Source organism: Amblyomma americanum, chromosome 7 (assembly GCF_052857255.1).
Source record: "Amblyomma americanum isolate KBUSLIRL-KWMA chromosome 7, ASM5285725v1, whole genome shotgun sequence".
NCBI classification, from domain to species: Eukaryota; Metazoa; Arthropoda; class Arachnida; order Ixodida; family Ixodidae; genus Amblyomma; species Amblyomma americanum.
The window spans coordinates 58,510,192-58,535,959 of record NC_135503.1 but is presented as its reverse complement, the minus strand read 5'-3'; the positions used below and the strand labels follow the sequence as shown (position 1 = coordinate 58,535,959).

Below are 25,768 nucleotides of genomic sequence, written 5' to 3'. Positions count from 1 at the left end.
AAAAACGAGAAATTAGATTAATGGAGAATTGACCATGGTGTCCTCTTAGAGATCCCTACTTCGTCAAGTTCAATATCATAAAGTTTACTGCGCTATTCTCATTCAAATTTATCCGGTTGTATAAAAACGCCGTTGCAACAAAGAATTAAGTTACATTATAAGGTCTTAACTTGACTCGTTCTGTTTCTGCCTACAATTACGCTCGGCTACAAGCCTCTCAATAATTAAGGAGCCTGACAGTAATAGTTATAAAGTTAACTATTGAATATTAGTTAACTCGCCTGCTAGATAGCACGTCTTAGCTGTATTCTGATGTACTACGTCGCTTTCAATGCTATGCCAAAAAGGTGCTCTTCTAACTCAAAAAGCTTATTTTTAAAAATTGTGTAAAGTCTTAGGTGAAACACCTCGTATATTGGGTGCGGCTTATACCCCAGAAAATACAGTACGTTAGCATTTTTCCATGCCTTTGGATACACTTAAGGACAATTGTCATTGTGTACGTATGGTTGCACGCTTTCCTATTATATCTTCGCCATCCAATAGCAGATTGGTCTTCTACGACCACGTCACTCCCCCGGACTGTTAGGAGGCTTTCCTGATCTCCTGCTTCGCAACAACCGGAATTTCAACATCTTCACCATCGCTACACCTATTATTAGTGTCTGGACTGTTTTGCTCACTGTACATACTACGCAGAATTTATCAGCTACTTTGCCTGTCTCATCCATAATGCTGACGACACTGCCGTATTTGTCCTGTTCTTTCTCACGAAAGATCTTCATTTTATCACCGTCTTTGCTAGCAGTTTGGAATAGAAAAGTGCAGCCTTTATGTAAAGAAATTGTGTTTTCTCTCCAGAGCAGCGTTTGATAAGCTTAAAACGGCGGATCTATGTTACGGCCATGCCCCATTCGTTCTTTTTGCTTTCAAGCTCACTTCATATACTTCAGTACTAATCTCCCTTACTTATATTCCCCAATATTCTCTCCCCAATCCTCTCCTCTGCTTATGTCGCCTACTATCCGCTTATTAATTTCGGCAGTTATTCTATCTTCACTTTATTTTCGGGGTTGACAATGCCATATATTCTGGCGTTTCTTGATGATATTCCTTGTTTCCTGAGAGTGCTTGCCAGCTTCCTGCCTGGCGAACCTGCCTCTTATTTCAATTACGCACTGCGTGATTACATTAGTGTATGGTTGCCAATACTTCCCTGTGCGCTGCACCTGCCTTTCTAGGTTGAAGATAAACAAATTATTTCGAACAAGATCCTGGCCAGCCGCGGTTCTCTCTTTACTGTTATCAGTGTCTTTCAGACAGGTTTTGTAGCGATAGCTACTTTACGGTAAAATTCCGAGCCTTCGGCGTGGCGGCGGCATGTGACGGTGGTGGCGCAGCCACGGCGTGGCGGCGCCGCCACCGCCACGTGGTCACGTGGTTGGTCACGTAACCAGCCACGTGGTGCGGAGCAGCTGCCGGCGGCGCGGCGCGCCGGGGAAACCGAGCTGCCACAGCTGTGCGTATGTTCCCTGTCAGGTAATACGAAGATGAAGGTACGCCCAGCGAAACGGAGCGGCGAAAGACTGACTTTGCAGTTCAACTGAGCAAGTTCCACTCGGCCAGCTGTAGCTATCACGTCACTCCAGGTTTAACCAGAGCTAAACCACTGCCAATTCTTTCCCGGTCTCATTACATATTTCGGCTAAATATAGAACTCGTTATCCTATTCTTGCTACATCTAGCCTTTTATGCAGGTGGACACACGTTACGAAATCAATTTCATTTTACGATTTCCAAACCGGGCTGTTCCATTTCCACTTAAATCGTGGTCTCGCATTACGAAAGATACCATGAACTCTTTTCTCCTCTAAATCATATGCATAGCTTTCTCCTGCCATTCCTCAAATATATCCCACAGTCGCCTACTATCTGCTTAGCTACCTGCTTTTTCACTACTTTTGTGTTGATGTCGTCCATCGGCCCCGTGTACTGCTTCTTTAATGCATGAAATACATTATGCGGTTGCGTTTTGACTCTCCTGGTGTCCGATCGCTCGTGTCTGCTTATTTTTATCCGTCCGTCCGTCCGTTCGTCCGCAAATAGGCACAGCTAGGTGCACCTGTGCAAAGGTCAATGTACCCCTACTCTGCACGTGTGCTAATCCTCTGCACAGGTGCCCCTAGATATGCACCTGTGCGGACGCTGAACGCCTTGAAACCGGCCCACGTCCGTTTTATAGCTAGTTCTGTAATACATGGGCGTCAGTGGGAGCCCACCTCACCAATAAAGGTTCAAGCTCGCCTGAATATCACAGGAGCCACCCGTGTATTTACAAATGCAGGTGACAGCCTCTGACGGAGCTGCATTAAGAGAAGCCCAGTGGGTATCCTACAGTGCATAATGATTACCCTACTGCATTAAATGCAGTTGGGCCTATGTAAGTGCATATGCTGCGCTACCTTCAATTTGTACGTTTATGTTACGTTACAGTAAGTTGTGTTAGGTGGGTTTTAATGTCCCAAAGCTGCACATGTCCTAACACTAACGTGAGGGACTAATAGAAAAGACCTAACGGGCCTGATTCAATTAGAACTAGAAAAACAAAAAACTCTTAGGCGATCCTCGGTAGATCGCTTGAATGTGATAGCAGCCAGACGACCGTTATATCCGAGGCTAACACAAAAAATTTCGTTATATCTAAGGTGGCGTGCTTAGGTTCTGTTAGGCTAATAAATTAGTTTTTTTTTATATATGAGGTGACATACTAACATTAGTTAAATACGAAGTAGCATACTAAGTCCGTATAGGCTGCGCACTAAGCTCGCTCGTTGACCGGTGGGCAGGTGGGGCACAAGCCACTGTCTACCGACAGACGCCAATCGAGATTTGCGCTTACGCAGACCCTTCTTATGGCAACGCATTAATAACATGTATATGAAAGAAGAATTTTGCATAGCAAAAAATGGAAAGAAAAAGATAAAAACGCACTGTTTATATCGGAGCCGCAGCCATTGGAAAGGCTGTTAAAAAGGAAAATTATTTTGAGAAAAGTAAATTATGAATAAATTTTTTTACAGGGCTGGTTTAGCTAATAACGTTAATAACTATAAAATAAGGATGATAAGAGGCCTGGGCTTCAGGATGTCCACTCCTGTTGTGAGGATGAAGAGGAATTGCAGTGGGATGCATGTACTATGAGAGTCGCCGTAGTGGCGGGCTGCGACTTAATTTCGACTCTCCGGGGTTCTCTAAAGTCCACGCATGTCGCGAAGCACACGAGTCCGTTTGCATTTCGCCTCCATCTAAATGCGGCCGCAATTGCTGTGATCCGATCTCGGGCCCTTGGGCTCGACAGCCGAAAGTTATATCCACTAAGCCTCCGTGGCGGGTTATTTGTATTTATACTAAGCTTGATTAAGATTACAGTATTTCATCATCATCATCAACCTGACTACGACCGCTGCAGGGCAAAGGCCTCTCCCATGTCTCTCCAATTAACCCTGTCATGTTCCAGCTGCGGTCACCGTATCCCCGTAAACTTCCTAATCTCATCCGCCCACCAAACTTTCTTCCGCCCGCTGCTACGCTTGCCTTCCCTTGGAATCCTCTCTGTTACCCGCGGTTATCTTGCTTTCGCATTGCATGCCTTGCCCAAGCCCATTTCTTCCTCTTGGATGGATGGAAAAAAACTTTATCTGACTTGATTTTGACTAGGACGTCATCAACCCACGTTTGTTCCCTCACCCACTCCGCCCGCTTCCGGATTCTTAAAGGGACGCTGACGACAACACTATCAAGTTTTTTTTGTTTTTTTCTGTTAGCAGAAGTTGATAGTTCGGCATCTCGAGGCTTTGTTGTCGATTGTCCGGCAGCGGAAGATGCCCTTATTGCTTAGGGATTTGTATTCGAAGTTGAAAAACTTTTTTTCCCCCGCTGCGGTTCAAACTCGTGACGTTCTGATGACGAAATAACTGAAAAGTGACATCAACTGACGTAAACGTGGACTCCGCGATTCCTGGCAACGAGCGGTTCAGCATACCAGCAGCTGAAATGAAAACTACCACCGGCTGGACGTTGAAGCCTCTATCAGACGTTGCTACCGTCGCTTCGTCTACGTTTGCACCGCCGTTACGATAGATCCTGTTCCCGATCCCGAAGTTCTCGCAAAAACTTCGGCCTGCAGTTCAGGGAACTCAACCCCACATAGCGTGCGATGCTTTTGAGGGCTGAAGCGGCGTGTTTGACAGGATAGTCCGAGCGCCGAGGAGTCGGCAGCGTCGGCAGAAAGCCAAGCTACTTGTGCGGCAGCTGTCACCGCCAAGCCACGGTCACGATTGATGAGTAGAGACTGGTACGAACGGACATGTTTAAATTTTATAATAATAGTCGTCGTGGCGCTGGTTATGCAGCCCAGCGTATTGATACACTGACGAAGCCAACACGCCGGGCGGTGCGGTGCGTTTGCTAACGCGGAGGCTCGTGCAACATTAGCTAACCAAAAATGTTTTCCTCGTCACAGGCGCGTGCTACAGCATGAACTTCGTCTGAGAAGCACGTAGAGGGGCACTTGGAGTTCCTCTGCCGCTCCGCACTTTTAAGTCGAGGCCCGTCAAAGACGAAATCACGTGAACACGCAAAGCGCAGAGCCGCGAAGCATTAATACATACCGCAATTCAGCTGGCAGTCGGTTGCGCATAGTATATAGGTTTTCGTTGGCTTCTAAAATCCAGGTTGTTTTTTTTTTCATCTTTATCGTCTGATAAAAGTGCACTATCGGTTTCAATACCTATCTTTGACCTCTCCTACTATCTGCACGTGGTAGCGATTGTGATTCGGCTTGAACCAGTGGGCAGGCCTGTGCACTTTCCTTTTATTTCTTCCTGGCAAAAACAGACAACAACACTTCTATGCTTAATATTTAAACGCGTAACTTTCACGCACGTTTGTCAGCCTGAGATTTTTGCCTTTTTCGGCTATTTTCTATTCTATTGTATTTCGGCTATTTTTCGTCGATTTCGGCTATTTCGTCATCGCGCTTGTACCTGCGAGATTTGCCTGTGGCGGCGATACCTGTATTTTAGTTCTTGCGCTTTTCTACCATACAAGAGATTTATATTTTTTTCAGTAAGAGTGGTCTTTTTTGGTTAGGAGCTGGTATTCTATCGGTACAAAGCAACCTCAATTTCTCCTCAATGTCTCTAACGGTACTTCATTATTTTCCTTTCCAGAGCTCGCTATGTTTTCCTCAAGCTGAACCCTTTTCGTTAGCCTCCACGTTTCTGCCTAATAGGTGAGTACCCGGAAGATACAGCTGTTAAATACTTTTCTCTTGAGTGATGCTGGTAAACTACCATTTATGATCTGAGAGCACCTGCCAGATGCGCTCCACCCCATTCTTGTTGATTTAGCTATTTCACTCTCGTTCTCCGATCTACGGTCACTACCTGACCTAAGGAGACAGTATGTCACCCAATGCTGCTGAAGAATTCGTCGATATTGGCAACTACGCCTTTTTATTTATAAAAAAAAAAGTGGAGGGGACAACTAAGCTCCGCCTTAAGGGTATTACGCGGTAGCTTTAATGGGTTAATGCCCATATTTGCGCTATTGGTCATTCTCTACTTGACATTCATAGATCCCTGGGAGTCCTCGTACCACTCACTGGTGCTGTGGTTAAGCGATGAGCCCCTGCCTTGCGGTGGTAGGTGCGGAACTGCTTGTTTATAATGTATATTTGGTACTTTCGCATTAATTTATCCAATCGTTTATCTTAAACAACCGAGCAGAGGAAACAGAAGAATCAAGGAAGCCAATGCTCCAGCAAGCAGGAGGTCAACGTTCATTAAAATATTCGCCCCTGAAAGATTTGGTTATCGTGCTCAGCTCTCCCCAGCACAAAGGCCTGTAAGCAATCGCACCTGCAGCTGTTTGGTCGCCCCCAAGAATTCGCAAATGCCAGGTGCAGGTGACAAGTGCATTTTAAGAGCCGAAATCAAACTTCCGCGGCCAACAGCGCTTCGTTTTGCTTCGGATCTCAATCTCGGCACCCCGCCATCATGCCATCATCAACTTGTACGCAACAAAGGGGACTGCTTGCGCAACCGCCCGACCCTCAGGGGTTGCGACCCTCAGGGGTCCCGACCCTCAGGGGTCCCGCGGTTGCGAAGCCGCATCAAAGCTAGAAAAAAGCTCATCGAGCCGACCCTGCAGCCTAAGGCGCACGACTCTGTGAACTCCATTGAGGCGTGCCACGGCGCGAGGACGCTTGTTCATCGCGGAGACGAAGCCGGGCATTGTCGAGTGACATTTCGGTCTTTAATAACGCGTTCCTTGCCTCGTGCCTGATGTCAGCGTGCTCAGCGCCAGGTGACTGGGTGACGTACTCGGCAGGTAGACGCCGTGCCTATTGCTTGTGTCATATAAGAGCTCGCGCCAGGCCATGCGGCGACCCCTGCGGCGAGGCACGAGCCACGGATGAACGCGTCCGCTGCGAGGCACGTTTCTGAGCTCGAGGTTCCACTTTCCCCTCTCTCCCCTACCTATGATTGTTCTTTTATCTCCCTCGCTTTCCCTTTCTTTATCCACCTCTCTTCTAACCACGCTGCAGTTTGAAACTGGTGAGCACACTGAGTTCCTGGAGTGGAGGTGCTACCTTATTACCATGAGCATTGATGAGCACTATTTTTCAAAGCCTCAGATATATGTAAACCTAATTTTGACCGATATAATACGCTGACTATTTTCTCTTGATCCTTTTTCGTCCTTATTAGTGGCCACGCAGATTGGAAGATCTGACGATAGTAGAGGCGTAGGCTCACGCACGCCTATGACAAGCGACAAAAGGAATACAAATGAAATATAATTGAAACAAAACCCTTACAGTATATCCCGGCCGCAGTCGATGTGTCTGATGGATGTAAAGTCAGCACAATTAATGTTCTAGTACGTGTCCAGAATGTCTGAATCTAGGTGTAACGCGAAAAGGACACAAATTTGAGGCACACATACGGACACAGGCTTTCCCGATTATGCATTCACGTGATAATGAAAACCACACTGCAAGATCTTGCACAAAAATGGACATGCCTGCAACCACGAATTGAGCATTCTCGCCGTGCGTTCCGGAGGTAAAAGTGCCCTTTTTAGAGATTGCCACCATCAGATCACTGACACATTTGTCCACCCGTCTCACCAGTCTTATCGTCTGACATTGTACTTCGCCTGAGGCGAACGTCGTGCCTTCCTTTCTAAGATCTAAAAAAGACATTCAACATATTGTGTATAGACTGCCTGCGGACTATCAATAGAACATTCTAGTAAGTTCCCTATGACAGCTTGCTTACAAAACGGCGGAATAAGGAGTTCTTCGTCGTCGGGTGTTCTTTTTGCGTTGCTCTTCATTTCGGGCATGTTTCAGAAAAAAAAAACAGCTCAGGTGTATAGCTAAACTTGTTCGGGAGCCTACCCGGAATTACTGCAGTGGCGTCTGGTGCCATGTGTGAATTCCACCGCGGCATAATTCTATGCACGTGCTCAGAATGAAATGTAGTAGTAAGTGGTTTTATTAAAATAATAAGAAGAAATGGAAAGAAAAGATTTTTGCTAGCCCCGGCATCTGCCATCGATACTGAAGTACCTGAACTGGGGCAGCGGAAATAAATAATAACAGGCAGAATGGAGAAACGAAATGAAAGAGGCGAGGGGACAGGTAGAAAGGATGGGGGAGAGGTAATATGCACAAACTATTTACGCAATAAGAAATATCAGAATGAAACTGAAAAATTGCTTTTTGGGCAAAGGAAATGGCGCAGTATCTGTCATATCTCGGCAGACACCTGAGCCGCGCCGTAAGGGAAGGGATAAAGGAAGTAGTGAAAGAATAAAGGAAGAAAGAGGTGCCGCAGTCGAGGGCTCCGGCATAATTTCGACCAGCTGGGGATCTTTAACGTGCACTGACATCGCACAGCACACGGGCGCCTTAGCGTTTCGCATCCATCAGAATGATTTGTACAGTTGCAGTTTGTACAGTTTCACTTGATCCTTAGTAATGTCTGTACTTATTTCCTCTCTCTTATTGTTTGTGCAGTTCGTCCATTGGCCGCCAGGCGCTAACACTCGAAACCTGTCCGACATTTGTAAGTGTGGCTATTGTCAGGTTATTTTTTTTATTCCGGACAGTTTATGTATTATTATTGCATAGCAAAGGGCACAAGGCGTGAGTGCGTTTCCCTGCATTGCCACACACATAGGCACGCATAGGGTAGCTATGACGTCACATGGGCCCCCTTAACTATTAGCGGTCGGGTATTTTTTTCTTATATTTGAAGTGTTCATGTCCTGTCCATGAGTTTTTTTTTTTTTTTTGTTCCGTGGAAAACAAGAACTATATATATGGGCGAAGCGGGAGACACTGAACGCGCTGCCTAGTACAGTAAGAGAAGCGGGGGAACGCAGCGGCACTTAAAGTGAAGCAATCCGCGTGCCGGCTACGTGTCGCGTGCCGGCTAGAATAGGCTTCTTAGCATTTGCCTGTGGATGGTGAGCCCCGGTAATATCATTTCGCTCTTGCGTAACTGTGAAGTCGAGAAGGAATGAAAATATGGCCTTCTTCTATAATTACATCCGTGACATTGCTCGCGTGTGTGCGTGTGCGTGCGTGTGCGTGTGTGTGCGTGCGTGTTAGACTATCTCACAATACGGCTTCTGCACTTGGGACCGTAGCTGAAACAAAAATGTATTGCCAAACTAGAGGAGGTGGAATAAAGTTTATTTACTCAAGACGGAACAAGTGTGGATCTTGCTCTCATGAGAGGGCTCCTCACAGTCCATTGGTTCGCGCCTCGACCGGGTGACCAGTCTTCGCTGGTAACCAGGTTTAACACCTCTAACTATAACTTCACCTAATGTTCCTAAGACATAAAACAAATATTCGGTGGCCTTTTTCGCGAGAAAGAGAAAAATACGTTCTGCCAGTGCTCTTGCGAAGCTTTTGTTTATTTAGGTGTCATGTAACTGTTTGGAAAGTGTCTAGTCTACATTGTAGGCCCATTGTAATGTTCACATCTACTTTTTAGAAATACGCAGTGAATGTTTATTTTTACTTCTGCCCATATTGTAGTGTTTGATGTTGCTGACCTTAATAATTTTCTCTTTTCACCTTAACAATATGCCTGTTTCGGGCGCAGTAGGTGCCTCGATAAGTTTATAATTTTTCATTTCCCGTTTTTAAGTCATTACTTATAGTTCGGTATTTGTCTTGACACTCATCACTTTCACGTACGGCAACGCTTACGCCTTGACTCGGCTGCTTGGATGTCTTAGCGAATAGTTGGTACGCGTATTTGGTATGGGGGTTTAACGTCCAAAGCTACACACGGGCTATGAGGGACGCCGTAGTGGAGGGTGATATATTATTCTCTGCGACGATTGCTCTGCAATTAATCCAGCTAGACGCCGCAACAGAAAAAAGCATCTCAGACGTAACAAGAATTACTAGAGCAATCACCGCAACTTGACGACTGAGCCGCTCTTGGGACCAACGTATAGATATTAACATGAGCCTAAACTAACCAGGGCTCTTAAGCTATCTTCTGGGCCTATTCCCTGTGTCATCGGTCGGTCATAAATGGATCATAGTCGCGACCGACTATTTAACAAGGTATGCGGAAACTAAAGCGGTGCAGCGCGGTACGTCATCTGAGATCGCCCAGTTTTTTATGCAACAAATCGTGCTGCGTCATGGCGCACCGTCCCACGTAATCATTGATCGAGGTACGGCGTTTACGGCACAGCTCATGCGCGACGTGTTCGAGCTCAGTCACACGAACCATCGCAAAACTACTGCCTATCACCCACAGACGAACGGGCTCACAGAGAGACTCAACAGAACGATCGCCGACATGATCGCAATGTACATAGACTCGCAGCACAAAACCTGGGACGAGATTCTCCCGTACGTCACATACGCTTACAACACGGCCACCCAGGAGACGACCCGATTTACACCATTTCGTCTGGTCTACGGACGTGACGTTCAGACGATGCTGGATGCAATGCTTCCATGCAGCACTGATGACCACCCACTCACGCCAGACGCCGAGCAGTTCGCTCAGCGCGCCGAGGAAGCACGTCAACTTGCCCGTCTTCACATTCAGCGGCAGCAGGGCACGGATGCACGCCGCTACAACCTCCGTCATCGGCACGTCGAATACCATCCGGGAGACCAAGTTTGGGTGTGGACCCCGGTACGCCGCCCAGGCTTGTCTGAAAAACTGATGTGCCGTTACTTTGGACCGTACCGAGTTTTGCGCCGCGTCACCGAAGTGACCTACGAAGTTCTTCCTGACGGGACTGTGCAGCCTCAGCGTCGTCCACCCCGCTCTGAGGTTGTGCACGTTGTCCGCATGAAACCCTACTTCACGCGGTAATGGATAGTACGCTCAGTGTTCTGCTAGTTTTCGCGTGGGACACCTTCGCCCACCTCCCTTGTACATTTTTGTGTGCTTGTGCTGTTTTTTTTTCTCTTTCCACTGCCCATACTGCAACCCCGCTTTTGTTTTTCTTTTTTTTTTGGAGGGGGAGTAATGCCACCTGGTGTTCTCAGGTGGCGCTGAAGTGTCTTCGAAGACGTTGAAGTGTCTCGCGCTGGCTGGCTGGCTGCTTGCTGTATTCTGCTGGTTAGCGACCTGTCTCCCTGTTTTCCGTTACAATATGAAGTGTTAGAATTCATGGCAGCTAATTGGACACCACTGCACAAGGAACAAGAAAAACCTTTTTTTTAATTACGAAACTTCCTCGTTTCCGAAGTTAATAACTTCGCTTTTCGCAATTTCCCCATCGTTCCCCTTGGTTTTTAAAAGCTATTGCCAAGACGCTAGAAAGAAAACGTCACGAATTTTTCACCTGCAGCTTAAATTTTTCAACTCGTGATGCCCAGGTCCAGTGCGCAAACCAGCCGACGCGCTGAAGCGCGATGCTCCCGAAATAGGCTGACACGTATAATAATGAAGAGACTGGAAATTCCGACCAGGTTCGACACGTGCCCTCTATACACTCAAAATTTCCCCACTTTAAGCCTGCTGTGATACGTGTCGTCCCGCACTGCAGATGCGTCTACTTAAAGTGATACACGCGATCTTTCGAGCGCGACACTCAACACGTGTAAAAAAAGAAAGAGGGAACGTTTTTCGAGAAGACCTAGCACATCCGCTGAACCACGCCGCAGAGACGCAGAAAGCTTCGACGCTTTCTTAACAGCAGCACTGCGCTGGAAGCGGGGTCGGAGCACAAGCTTCCCGTTGATAACTTCGCATTTATAAACGGAAAAATGAAAAACCCGACAACTCCCAGCTTTCAATCCTCCTCTCTCTTTCTCCTATTCGAGACGCTGGAGTAGAGAGTTAACTTGCTCTACAGCGTCTGGTTGATCACAGTATAGTAATTCGATGGTTTCGTGTTTCCTCCCGCTCTGGCTTTTCCGCTTTTACTGTGCTGGAGGCGCTGGGGGTGTGTTTATCTATGTACGCGAGGTGACGGGGAGAAAGTGTCACCGCTCCTTGCCCGCTTCCCCGGATGGTTGTGGTGACCCGAATCCGGTCGCTCCGCACGTCGACCGAGCCCGTCGTCAAAACGGCCGCCAATCACGGGACGACCGTCGCCCGGGAGCCCGCATCCCTCCTCCTCCTCCTCCTGAGCCTCCTCGGGCGAAGCGACGGCCCACGACGGCGCAACCGGAGAAGACGACCACTGCGTCCCCTCTCGCTGACGTCGCAGTCACCGCACGTGGTCTTGTGCGCTGGACGTCGCCTAGCCAGTGGCGCCGTTTAAAAGCACCGCACCGACCGATAGCGCGTCTTTTGGAATCGGGACCTACCGGTTGTTCCTGGACAGGCGATAGGCACCTCTGCCACCGCTACCGCCGCCGCCGGGAGATTTCTCAAAGTCAGCATGGGACGACAGGTACGTGGGGCCACGCTTTGGTGTTCCTTGCCGTCTCGAAACTTCGACAGGTCCTTTGTTTTCTTTTCTCTTTTTGCTCTCATAATTCCAGCTTGTTTACAGAGATAAACAATTTTTTTTTTATGGTAGGGGATGGGAGAATGACAGCTGGAAGGATTTTGGAACATTTTTGCTCTTTTTTACGAACTTTCAAGCTCGTTTATTTTCTCACTCCTGATGCAGAGACACCACGGCTAACCTGCATGTCTGCTGTGCGCTACAAAGTCAATTGTATAAGCAGCACTGCTTCTGTTCGGGAGTACAAATTTTCACCTATTGAAGTGAATTGGCTGGGGGTGTGCAATCATGTGCTTTGAACAAGCTGTCCCCTGGTTCATACGCTTACACCCTCACCACTGGCCGTTACTGCTGGTGATGTAACCCTACTTAGTTCTCCAGCGGTGTATTCCACTACCACTGATATCCATCGCGGTATCAATCAAAGGCACAGACGCAGCAGAACGAATCAGGAGAGGAACCATTACAAAACATCCCTACGAAAGCGAATTTTATGGCTATTACAGCCGGGGAGTTGTGGGGGAGTCGTTTTATTTATTCATTTATTTTTCTGCAGTTTCTAAGGCTGCGACATTTACCGCTCCGTCGAGTTAGGCAATACGACTCCCTCGTTTCACTGCCTGCGGAAGAAATTGCCTGTATACCTTGTTGTCACAGCGCGAACCACGTGCAAGGATGTGTGTGAGGCACAGGAAGAACATAAAGAAAAGAGAGAGGTCACATATCTTTCAGAAGACAATATGCTCCTTTCAGGAAAATAAAGAGAGGGCGGATCTAAATTGGCAATCGCGCCTTAGGTACTGCCGTGCCAAATTTCTCTGTCATCATCATCATCAGTTAAATCCATCAAGAAGTCTCAGCCAGTTCACCGTGCGAACTACGCAGCAGGTTAAGTTCACATAACTGGTCATGACAACCAGGCTTTTGAACAAAGGTGCACAATATTTTGCAGCGATAACCCTGCTGCAACTAATGGCTAATGAGGAATTTTCAGGTTTCTTCCGGAACGTTAGCTTACTATCAGTGAAAAAAGCTTCAGACCGAATACCTAACAGAGGGCTTCTGCTTCGTCGAGCCATTATTAATTGTTGCTGATAAGATATACATTGTTTCTTGTGCTCAACACGAACGTGGAATTATTTGATAACAATTTTTCAGAAAGCACAAGTGAAAACTGGGGAGTAACATGCCAGGATCCTGTGGAATAACGTTAAACTTTTCATTCGACAATAATCCCTGAAAAGCAAGCGTAAGAAGGCCTTGACTACTACGTGAACAGAACTCTTTCAGCGGCGGGGAGCTTTTCAGCTGTGCTTGCCCCATTTGGGTTGCTGTTTGTGTGTTTATACGAGCTGCTTTCAAACGCACCCGCTATCGTCGAAAGGCGCTAGCGTCCATTCACGTCCATTGGAGGCATTATCGAACGAAAACAAACACACGCGCAACTGTGTCGCGTGGAAGCAAGGCCGGAAATGGTAATGTTCTTTGCTGTATACTTTACAGTGCCTAGCACAAACGCAGTGCATGAAAGTACAAACAGGCCGTTCTCGCACGGTGCAAAACACGCACAGATACGCGCCAAGAGAAGGAGTGAAAAGGGGAAAAAAAAGAAGAAGGAGAGGCTGAGAAACGCGCCAGAATTCAAATTTTTAGTTTCGGCGTCGCTCGGCTCGCGCGCGGTTTCCTGCAGTCGCGCTAATTCGACGGCTTCTGACGGCGCCAGGTGCGGCGCGCCCATGGAGCTCGGAATAGCTGCGAAAGAGTTCTCACGGCACGCGGGAAGAGAGAGCATCGCTTCACTGCCCACGGCCCGCGCTCGGCCCGGTCGTGGAGAAGACGAGCATCGACTCCTGCTTCCTCGTTCGCGCTCCTATTTTTTTTCTTTTTCTTTTTGCCTCCCTTGCAAATGTGGTTAGTCGCCAACACCGGGCTGGTGGCTGTGCTGGTGGTGGTCGGTGACTTCCCGTGTTTTTTTTATTATTATTATTCTCTCTGTGACGAATGTAAAAGTGGGACGTCCGTGTTAGTTAAGAAGGCCACACCCAGACTAAGTGCATCCTTGCGAGCGAGGATGATTTCGCATCTGACTGAAACGGAGACATGAGGTTAGGGTAAAAAGCAGGAACCCACTAGCGAAGAGATCCTCGAGCACTGGTTTCGCGCGAATCACGTGGCTGCTGTGGTCGCACTATAGGCTTGAGTGACATCGATGTCGTCTTGGAGGCGGGAACCGAGGTCACATGAAAGCGTCTATAGAGCCGTAGGTCACTACGCTGGACATCACAGAAATCACTCGGCAGTGATTCGAGCACTGGCGTCGCATGCCTCGTCTTCTTCTAGGATTAAGAGCGAGCCACGATAGTTGTGTAATCGTATGTGCCTTATTCGTCGTTATACCTTCCGGTAAGTTAGCAGCCGGTCATGTCCTGCCAAAACGACGTCACTGCGACATCGTTCTCATTCTCAATTGCCAGCGTACTTCACTGTCTTTGATGTCTCGCAGTTGGCGAAGGGATGGTATCTACTGGGGCGCGTTTAAGAGATATGAACTGCATACTTGAACTGAAATAGTCAGTCATTAAAGCAAGGAAACAATTATGTTATTTCTCGGACGTGAACAGCAAAATACCGTCATAATACACGAGGCCATATTTAATAATCCAGAGTTGCTAACATCCGTTTGTTGGCCGTGAGATACGTCATTAGCGAGAGCAGCGTGTAATCTAACTGCGAATCTTCGCTGCTTGAGGTATAAATCCAGAAAAGGTCGTTTGGGCGGTGTCCTAGTTCAGTAAGAGATTATCTCAGTAAACGAAAACTAAAAATGTGTATAAGCCACAGAACGCACATGTGTACCGCCAGAAGAACGCACTTCACCGTGTTTTGTTCTCTTAGTCTATCCCTTTCTAGCATTTTGGTTTCGTGTACATATTCCTAATATTAAGTAATTCACTAAAAAAGGCCTGTTCTTTGGCGCAGGTCTCCTGGACGCTATGGACACTTCCAGCAGTACTGTTGCTGCTGAGGCCAGACTTCTGCGCGGCATCCACACATTCCCGATCCATGATGAGCGCAGCGGCAGCAACCAACAAGCCCCACAGGGACTACGACCTCAACCTAGAGGACGTCTACGCTTCACCCGCGACCATGGCGAAGTACATGAACTCCTACAGCTTTCCGGGTCCCGTAGACTACTTGTCTGCTGCTGCCGCGTCTTCTGACGGCGCCCCCTTCGAGTTCTACCCGACGCTCTCGTCAGGTTCGGTGTTCGACAACTTCGCTTTCAGCCCAACGATCAAACTCGACGAACTGGCGTACCATGAACCGGGGGAAACCTCATCCAAACATTCGAATAGAAACAAGGAGAAGGCCTGGAGGCTCAAGGAGGACGATGACCAGTTCAGAGAAGGAACGCGAGAGTCGTCTAAAAGCGGCGTGAAAGGCGATGGGTGGAGACGACCGGAAGCCAAGGACGACGACGAGTTCAGAGAAGGAACGCGAGAGTCGTCTAAAAGCGGCGTGAGCGGAAATGGGTGGAACTGGCCGGAAGCCAAGCGGAACTCGGAAGAGTCGCGTTCTGCCGAAGAGGAAGCGGCGGCTGCGGGCCGCAGGAGGAGACCGCACGGAAGTTCCGGGTCGTACTTCAGAGGCGTTCCCGAGAGAGACGAGAGTTCCGAGGAAGACGTAAGAGACGCGTCTCGGGAAGAAGACGACGACAGGGCCGCGACTTCTAAGACGACGTCCCTCAGCGACCGCGACGAGATTGCCTACTCGCGAGGGAACAGCAGGCGTCCTTTCGTCCGCGTGAAGAACAGCGGCGCGCTCGTCAGCGAAGAGGCGTCGTCGGAGGAAAGACGCAGGGGTGCGGAGGCGTCGAGAGAGTTCGATACAAGGCCTAAGAACGGTGACAATGGCGGCAACGGCCGCAATGGCGGCAATGGCCGCAATGGTGGCAGTGGAGGAAATGGCGGAAACGGTGACAACGGTGGCCTGTTTGGCTCAACTAGGAACGAAAGGTTAGAGAACGGGCGAAGAAGGAACATTGGCGGTTACCAGAACAGCGGTGAGCTGCCTTCGTTCATGGCCGAGCCTACCGGCAGCAGAACCCAAGAAGTCTCCAGCGAACGCGGAGATGATAACGGCGTCCGGGACCTCAGGTACAACTCCTACAATGGCAACGACATCGACGATGACTCCCTGCGGGCAGTGAACGGAGCCCCGCATGCGACCTTCGCTCCAACTCTCACCACGACCCAAAGACCGGACGTCAGCGCTCTGTTGCAACGACCGGACATCAGCGCTCTGCTGCGACAACAGCCAGACATCAGTACTCTGCTGCGACAACGGCCGGAGGTCAGTGCGTTACCGAAGCCGGCCCGAGACTCGTCTCTCTCTGGGACTCGTACGTCGAATGCAAGGCGCAGGCCAGCTCCGGCCTACACTCCGGGCAGCACCATGTATCAGTCAGAGCAAGATGACGAGGGTAGCAGCTCCAGGGACCAGGAGGACACAACGACAAACGGCTACAGCAGCACGAGCACGACTGCGGAGCCATTACGGTTTTCGTCCGAGGAAGAAACACCACGCCAGGAGAGTCCCGATTCCGCAGAGGACAAGATTCACACGCTCATGAGGCCGACGCAGACCGTTACCAGGATGCGGAGACCGACGTCCGCAGAGCTGGGAGCAGCGGCCACGTCGTCGAGCAACGGTGCCGGCAGTCGCGGAACTCCTTCAGCAAATAACGGGCAGCGAAGCAGCAGCACAACCACCACCACCAACAGCAGAAAGCGCGGTGGAGTAGGAGGGTACGGTACGCCCGAGCCGCCACCTCCCCTTCCGCCGGCATCTTCGCTGCTACTGCTTGGCCGGGATCCGACGCCTTCGCTAGACCAGAATGCAGCGGCTACAGCGACGACAGGCGCTGACCAGCGGGCTGCGGCCACGAATGGCAACGGCGGCAGACCGAGGACGCTTTTCCACCAGCAGGTGAGGCTTTTTTAGTGCGAAAGCAGTACTTAACGGGGTCAAGCCCAACCAAGAATCTTGTGTGAAGCCTCGGAGTAACTCGGGTTAGTTCGCGCAAGCTGCAGAGAATAGCAGGAAGCTCGGGTAAGTTCGCAGGAGCGTCGCGCCAGCTGTAGCAAATGGGAGGAGGACGTCGCGCCAGTTGCCTCCGAGTGGAGAGAGAGGGTGTGAAGATTAAGAACGAGAAAAGCGACTGAGTGCACATGCAGATACCAGAAAGGAGAGGCGAAGAATGAACTTATGCGTTCGCACGTCCACTCAGTTTAACCAAATTATAACCCTACCACTTTTAAAAAAAAAAAACAGGCTTTTCTTAGAACTTGGAAATAATCTCATTCTTAATAACAATGTATTTATATGCATATAACATCGTTCGGTTTGTGACCGGGCGGCTGGCATGGTGCCCATTTGTAACACAAAAGCAACGGCAAAAGCTGAACAATTCCGATCTGACAGTTGCTTCTGTAGACCATACGTCAAACTACTCACGCCTATTCAGGGCGATTGGCCATGAATATGGAAGCGTGCTAATCAGCAAGTAACGTTTTTGTAGAGCAAGGCGCAAAAAAAAATGCGTGATTGAGTGGGCATAAAATAATGAAATCAAAGGCTGAAAATTCGTCAAATTTAGCAAGTGATTTTAAGGCTCTTTCCTCGTCTTTATATTATTGCTGTGCGTCCTACATCGTAATATGACGGGCTACCGATGTCTCATCCAAGGATGTCAAAAGTATGTTGTCGGGAGGTGGAGGGATATGACTTAGTTGCACTTGCAGCTATGCTGCTCACTGGACTAGAAAGTGCGAGCAGTTAGTCACTGTATGTGTGAAATCTCGCCGCGCTCTTTGCTCTGCGCGTAACAGACTAACAATAAAACGAGAAATGCGCCAGTCTGGTAACTAGCACTAGTTACTAATTATTTAGTCGTTTCTATTTGTCTCCCTTCTTTTTATCATCAGCCTGGAACATTTTTTTAGTGCTCTAGAGCTAGCACTCATTGGAGGCCTTTCCCCGCATTTAGCCATTGTGTGTTTGAATGAAGCCTGGTCTCTGGCAGGCGGCAACCTACCCACCAAGTTGTTATAGCAACCACTTGGAACTCATGTGGTTATAGTAACCACATTGCACCACATGGTAACCACGTCGTGACCGGGTGGTAGCCACGTGGCACCTTGGAGTGGTAACCAGGTGGTAACTGGGTTAGCGTATATATTCCATTTGACCCAACTACGCAAACCAACTGCCATTCTTTTTAGATATCAGCAACCAGCTGGCCGCCGTTCTTTCCCTGTAAACGATGGAGTGTTGTTATCTAAAACAAGAAAGGAGATGCCCGGGAGGGGGCAGAGCAAAGAAATGTTTGCACTTAGACATACTTGTGGGTCAAATTCGCTCAACTTAAAAACAGTAGGTAAAGACAAAATAAGGCGACACGCGACGAACATTGTGGGGAGAGGTGACACGGAAGTGAACATGACGTCGCTATGTGGAGAAACAAAACAGAAGCCTAATAAGGAATTGTCGAATGTCGAGGAATTGCGTCTTTCTTTTTCTTTTTTGTCATCTTCTTTTCCTTTATTTGAAGATGTGAATGAGTTTTATTGCCTCTTCATGAAGGGACGCGGACGACTCACTTAAATGGTCCTTTTTCTTAATAGCATAATAAGCCACATCACACCGGTGACCGCATGCCCAATTCTGGACAAGAGCATTTATGAACAGGAAAGCGTTCATGAAAACAATTTTTATATATATATATATATACTGTAAGATTTTACTATAACAATCATCGTTTTTGCTGTCGTCAAAAGTGTTCCCCATTGGATTTTTATGGCAGTATCAACTACTCGATGCGAGCGGTGGAAAAACGTTAAAAGAAGGATTTTGCTACACATGGGAAGAATGGAACATTACGTTCAATACTTCCATAACAGTACCTTACAACTTTCCAATACTCAAAATTTTTCTCCAAGAATGTTGGATATAGTGCGATGTGGGTCACCCATCTTCGTGTCCTCCCGCAACTCCCCCCCCCCCCCCCCCCCCCATACTTTCAAGTTAGCGTCATGGAGGGCAGCCTGCTTTGCCTGAATGAGTGAATCTTTGTACTACAGAGACTACAAAGCTACTTCTAATATAATACTGCAATGATTTCGAGTCAGCAGCTCTTACATCATATAGTATAGTTCCTTTATTTACGTCATGCCGCAAGTTCACTTTGACATTGCTCGCCTCAAGCACCCTGAAACGAACCGGTGTATTTCCATTCCTTAGACCCACTGGCCTTTGCTAGCGTATTTTGCGCGATTTTGTGGCCGTATATGCAGTTTATCCCTGTCGAATATATTCACTTATATCCTGCTGATTTTGTATAATTATAAAATTGGTGTTTATTCAGTTTGTGCTTCACATCAGCATGATTTTTTTTTCATTTGATATGTCGTTTATTTCCTTCGCTGTCTTCTAAAGGTTTGTCTGGCTGTCCCCTTTTCTCACTGCAAGGCAGCAGATCGGATCTTATTGAAGCTAAGTCTCCCTCGGTCACGTTTGTTACACGGTTGCAACAATGCAATACAGTTTTACGCTGAAGTTTCCACTCATGCGCTGCTAGAGCTCGACAGACTGAGGTGAAACTAGGCAGACGCGTCGCACATCGTAAAGCTAGCGAACGCTGATGACTGTCTGCTTCGAAACGTTACGCTTCAACAGTCGAACTGAACGCCCGTCTTTTGAATGGCGGCGCGGTCTTGCGTCAAAACGCGTTCGTCCGTGCCGCAGTCGTCACCGCGCTGGCGCCCGTGTATCCGTGAAGAGTAGAAGAAACACGGCCTCCAGTGTACGTATTTCAGTGCGGCGTTTACGGAACCAACGCGCCATTGGACTTGTATGGACACGTGCCTGTTGGCTGCACTCTTGTTTTGCAGAGGCGTGCGCTTGGCATTGTCGGGGAGGTCCGGTCGGTCAGCCGACTCGGTTTACCCTTCCGGTTCTTTTCACTGTTTGCCTTTCACCGAGCAAACATATACGCCTTATAAAGAAGCGGGGTTACATGCGTGGCGCTGCTTTTATAGCGGATCACTGTAGCCTTTCAGTAATAATCGCTCGGTGAGGGCCAGTCTTGGCCACGTGGCACAAAGCACGTGGTAACCTTAAGTGAGAGCTTTTGTTCGCTGTACAACTCTATCCGGCTTAGCAGCGCCACCTTTATATTCTTGCAGTCATAAATTTCGTCATGACGCACACTTTTTTAACTCTTCCTAACCCGCGGACTCTATGGACGTATAACTTTCTCGCAAATAGTAAATTTGTGCTCAAAGTGAGTTCAGAAATTGAATGACATCACTTTCAAGCGGTTTCGGCCAATGGTTCTGTAGAAAAAATTGGACGGAACACTTAAGCTCCGCCTAAGGGTATGACGAGGTAGCCTAATGGGCCAATTCGCATATGTGCAGAAGGTCATACTGTATACACTCGTAAATCCCTGGCAGTCCTCGTACCCCTCCTGGCGCAGTGGTGCAGCGGTTAAGCGATGCGTCACTGCCCTGCGATGGCAGGTGCTCCCAGTGGTGGGCCTTGTGCGGCCAAGGTATGACGCCGCAAGGTCACGTGACCTAGCATTAGGAGGGCCACATTAGGACAGCATTAGGAGGGCCGTAAAGGCGAAAACTGTCCGGCATCGGCAGCGGCGGCGTCTGTGTGTGGCAGGTGGTGCTTAGGGGGATTTCCCTTTCTCCATCTGCTGTCTGCGAACCGTCCGCCTCTCACCCCGTCTCCTCTCCACTTGCAAGAGAGAGGAGAGAGACGCCAGACTATAGGAATGACTCAAACTAAAATGACTAGCAAATGAAACTAGCAAAAACTAAAATGACTAAGAACGACTCAGCAAAAATGAAGAACTGCGATTACGTGTAGAAATGTAACAAAAATAGAATAATGATGGGGAACATAAAAAGAATTGAAATAGATTGGCAAGTGAAAGAAAAATGCTATCGCATTTCCACCGCATCAGGCCAATTGATCATCCCCAAACTTTGTTTTACTTTCCTCTCGCCACGCAGGGGTTCCAGGGCCCGTACTCCTACCGATTCGGCTTCGACACGGCCGACCCGTACAACCCGCAGACCCGCTACGAAGAGAAGGACGCTGAGGGACGTGTCCGAGGATCCTACAGCTTCCTGGACCCCAAGGGACGCCTGCAGGTGGTTCGCTACGAGGCGGACCCGAAGGGTGGCTTCCGGGTCAAGGGGAGCTTCGGACAGTACCCCAACGACAGCAAACCCTAGTCTTCTGAGCCTTGACCATCCCCCCCCCCCCCCCCCCGCATGCGCATCGGCGCATACGCTTTGTCGGCGAGGAAGCGCGCAGTGCGCGACTGTTGACGTAGTGCCACTGGTTTTGCCACGGCCAAGACGCCCGCGCCTGTCTCGCACTTAACTGACGTCGTTCCAGTTGCCAGAACAGGGGCGGTAAGGCTACCCGCTTTGAGTGCCTGCTCTTAAAGTTGGCTGGAGAGAAAGTTTTAGCACATGATGTGCATTGATACCAAGCTACTGAAGATTGCGTCACCTCGTATGTCCTCGGCTTCGCTTCCACCGATATGAACGCTGAGAAAAGCAACCGTAATCTTTCTTGTCTTTTGAAGAAAAAAGAAGCCAAATTTAAAGCGAGAAAAACCGCTTCAGTTTTGTTCGGTTTGGATCATCGGCTGCATTAAGCCATCGCGTTGCCACACATTAAAAACACGCGTTACTTTTTTTGTGTGTTGCCTCGGACATTGTTCCTAGAAGCATACTCAGTGTACTGAAAGTGACGTCCGAAAAATCTTCGGCGAGTAGCTAAGTAACTGTTTGACTGGGTCGCGTTCCCTCAACACCTAAACCGTGTGTGTTCGGGGTGCCTGTTGAGTTGTTGTCAGCTGTTCAGTTTCAAACCTTGGCATTTTTCTTCGTTGGCAAACTTTTCATTGGGCCTCTCAATTCGCTTAGACGGTTTATCTTTATATTAGCTTTACATTTGTGAAGTACGTCACCAATACCGATCACTATGGGTCATTCTGCACTGCTTGTGTGTAATCCGGTCAGCGAGCATGACGTCTCCAACAGTTCAGATATTACTCGCGTGGAAGCAGTGAAAGCGACTAAAAAGGGCTAACAGACCTAAGAGGGAAACGCTGTGTCTCCAATGAAGCATCCATTCTTGCGAAAATTTGTACCAGATAAGGCCGAGTGGCCGGCGTTCATTTGGTTGAAGGCAGCTCTCATACCTGCCCACATCATAGGCCTTCCATCCTACCCCGAGAACGTAAATTAAATGCGTAAATCACTCTGATCAGTGTATTGGAACGTACACATTTTGCTGCTTACCCAATCTGACTAAAGTGATAGCATCCACTCATTTCAGCGGGTGCCTGCACAACCCGGTACGGACCCCATTGTGTCAATGCTGCCATGCAGAGAACGGCCTTTGAATACCAAACTGGATGCTTGCAGAGCTTATTTTAGGGTCTGTTTTGCGTCTCAACTTAGCAATGGGAAGCTGGGACACTCTATGAAAAGGAAAGGAACGTCTAGACCGCTAACGCTCTGGCGGTAGCTCTGTACCTCAAAATAAAGTGTCGCGAAAGTCTGGTTATTGCTGGCCACGTGATCGCGTGTGAATTCAAGTGCAGTGTATCAAGAGAGCATGCTTTCATCCCGGAATATTCTGTTCTAGTTTTCGTCTAAAGACGGAACTTAAGCTCAGGCAGCGTCGCGCAGGGAAAGTCTAGAACTAGCAGAGCGCTTAACGGCGTCGGCAACAGATCATCCTGTATATACATCCCTCCCAATACAGCCCTATTCCCCCTCGTCTCAGATGCGAGGTCGACATCATCACCACAAGTTTAACCGCCGGTAGTGCTTTCATCACTAGAAGCTGACACATCTATATCTCTATACATGATACAGCTGACGTGACACATCTGTAATTTTATACCTGTCACATTTGATGGGAAATGACACTCTATGTATAACTCTACGTCTGATGTAGATGGGTAATTATCGCTCATAGCGAAATAAAATAAACCAATAACGGTCTGTGTAACAAATAAGCTGAGAAAGCGGCAGAATAATGGTGAACACAAAAAATAGGTGAAAAAAAAAGCAACCACTAGCTAGCCTTACAAAAATGCGTTCAATGTTCGACTGTCTTCGGAGCACTGAACATCTTGCACAGTTAATGCGGTCGAAGGTTCCTAGAAGTCGTGCTAAAAGTTGCAAGCAGGCACATGCGACCCAGCGAAGGTGCCCTTTTTCTAGACGATATGCGAAAGAAAGGCTACTAATTTACTTAAAACGTGGTCATTTTATGCTTCGAGCTTGGGAATTCATAGCTAGTTACGCCTGCAAGCGATAGCCGTAAATTTCGATGCACCAGACTAGTTACAGTGTCGTGGCGGCAATCCCGTCTCCTTGTAGTGAAGCACACTTTCTCTGCATAATTACCCTACAGCAAACATATTATTGTAACAATGGTCCTGCATATCGAAGTTTAAGCTCGTCCCTTATTTTTTCTCCATACTTTTCGCTTTCGGTTTGGTACATTTACGCTCTAAAAACTGAAAGAGCTCTGTTCCTGCGATGAGGTCTTGATATGTATAAGACGATTACGAACGAGTACACGCCTTTATCACTTCACGCTTCCTAATATGATACAGAAAAGGCCATTTTCTGCCTTTTTGAAGAAAGTCTAGCCTTGCATGCCTTCGGATCAATGAATCACAGTGTTATACGCAGCTCGTTATATCTGCGACGCACACGTAGGAGCGTGATTTGAGGAATTGACAATGCCGCTACGCTATTTTTACGTCGTTTATTTCCTTGGTTCTTTATTCGATATCTCAGGCTGTTGCATCGTTAACTTATTTTTACCTTGAATGATGCTCAGTGGTTGCTTAAGGAGTACGCTCGCATTGCTTACTTAGGCTGCTTGTTCTGTGCATGCCCATTTCAACTGGGAAGGCTTTTTTCTGCCTCGGGTGTGGTTTTCTTGTGCGTCATTCTTTCCTACAGGCGGCAAGTGCGATTCCCGTTAGCCAAGCTAAATACGCGAGCCTTGAAAATATCCACAAGTCTTATTCCCGTAAGCTTATTGTAGCCTGCTTGGATACTTGTATTTGCATGTGTCATGCATCGATCGAATTGCACATGAACTATAGGGGGCCGCTTCTTAGACATTAAGCGTTTAACTACTGTGATATACTAAGATGGCAGCAAGATATATTTACGCCCATATATATGTTCAGTAACCACGGTGTGACTACCCGAATGCACAATGTGTGATTTATTGTGTAATGTGCACAGTCCAGGATGATACTTCCTACGCATGTACCGCGATGCTTTGACCTCTGCCTGGTTCTTCAGTGAAGTATCATGCACATTGCTGTTGAGACGAATGTTGTTGGCGCGCTGCACAGCTTCAGATCTGTTTATGCTGCTGCTTCATACTGACTGTATGTGCGGTCTTTAAAATGAGGACTGCAGCGCGAAAGAGGCGAAAGCAAAAGCAGATGACCAGAGGCTAGACCAGCCACAGACTTCGTCTGTTTCGTGTTGCAGAGCTCATCATGACGCGTTTACTTTGCCATAATTTGCTGATAGAGATTTGCTGTGTTTCCTTGCCTTGCTTTATACTCGTACTTGTTATTTCTTTCCTGTATACCTCTCCTGTGTTCGCTGAAAAAAAAAGCACTTGTTACAGCTTTGATGTTAGTATGAAGTGTATTTGACAACGGTGGAGCGTTTGTTTTGCTGAGTTGTTACTTGTATAAACTGCCCTTACTCTGCGGGTACAGGCTGAGCTGTTCTAGTACGCACTATTTTTTTCTAAGAGGATTTCTACTGTACAGTAACGCGACCGGTGCATGGTGTACGAGTGCGGTTAGGTTTTGTTTTATTTTTGTATTTTAAACCTCCTGACATTTTAGAGAATGTTGTTTGTTTACTGGACTCAATGTGTTCAATAAAGCCGTATTTTCGGGAGCACCCATCATGTCGTTATTTTCAATTCTTACCTGGAGGTGATGCCGTAAACGTCCTGCGGGTAACTATATGGTAGAGGCCTAAACACGCAAACAAATAATCTGTGGCTTTAAGTACCATTTATTTATAGAACTTCTGACGCAAGGTTTGTACTATCATCATCAGCCTGGCTATGTCCCCTGTAATTCAATGGCCTCTGCCATAAGTCTCTCCAATTAACCCCGTCCTTTGCGAGCTGTGGCGGCCGTATCCCGGCAAACTTCTTAATCTCATCTGCCCACCTAACCTTCTGCGTCCCCCTGCTACGCTTGCCTTCTCTTGGAATCCACTCCGTAAAAATAAGTTTTCTATCGGCACCACTACGTCAATAGATAGTTGACAGCAGTGTAACATAGCCCACGACAGCGTCTCCCTTCCATGTGGCTTGCAACCATTGAGCGAAGTGTACAAGCGATCAGAGAAGTAGGCGGACTGTGAAATGCCTGCGGCGGTTTACGTCATTACGAAAGTTAACGCGAAGACCGTAGCAGAGGGCCGCGGTGTTATGCTGTAACGCTATGGAGGCCGTAAGAAATCCGTATGGGGACCTGCAAGAGAAGTTAACTCAGTGGAAACGTGGAGTACTCTAACCACTGGTAGCACCCCCGTACCGCCCGCACCTTTTACTTACCGCCTGTTCTATTGCGTAACAGCGTTAGATGTCT

At 48.0% G+C, this 25,768-nt stretch overlaps 1 protein-coding gene across 1 annotated transcript; it reads left to right on the top strand.

Annotated features, from left to right (window-relative positions):
• Positions 1-11,771: 11,771 nt before the first annotated feature.
• LOC144099187 (uncharacterized) lies at positions 11,772-25,073 on the top strand. The gene is made up of 3 exons (XM_077632325.1): positions 11,772-11,961; positions 14,998-17,007; positions 21,105-25,073. Exons 1-3 carry the CDS (start codon positions 11,950-11,952, stop codon positions 21,327-21,329), a joined length of 2,247 nt encoding a protein of 748 aa, XP_077488451.1. The 5' UTR covers positions 11,772-11,949; the 3' UTR covers positions 21,330-25,073.
• The last annotated feature ends 695 nt before the right edge of the window (positions 25,074-25,768 follow it).

Coding starts and splice junctions, on each gene's coding strand:
- LOC144099187 (XM_077632325.1), top strand. Junction 17,008..21,104: donor GGACGCTTTTCCACCAGCAG/GTGAGGCTTTTT, acceptor CTCGCCACGCAG/GGGTTCCAGGGCCCGTACTC.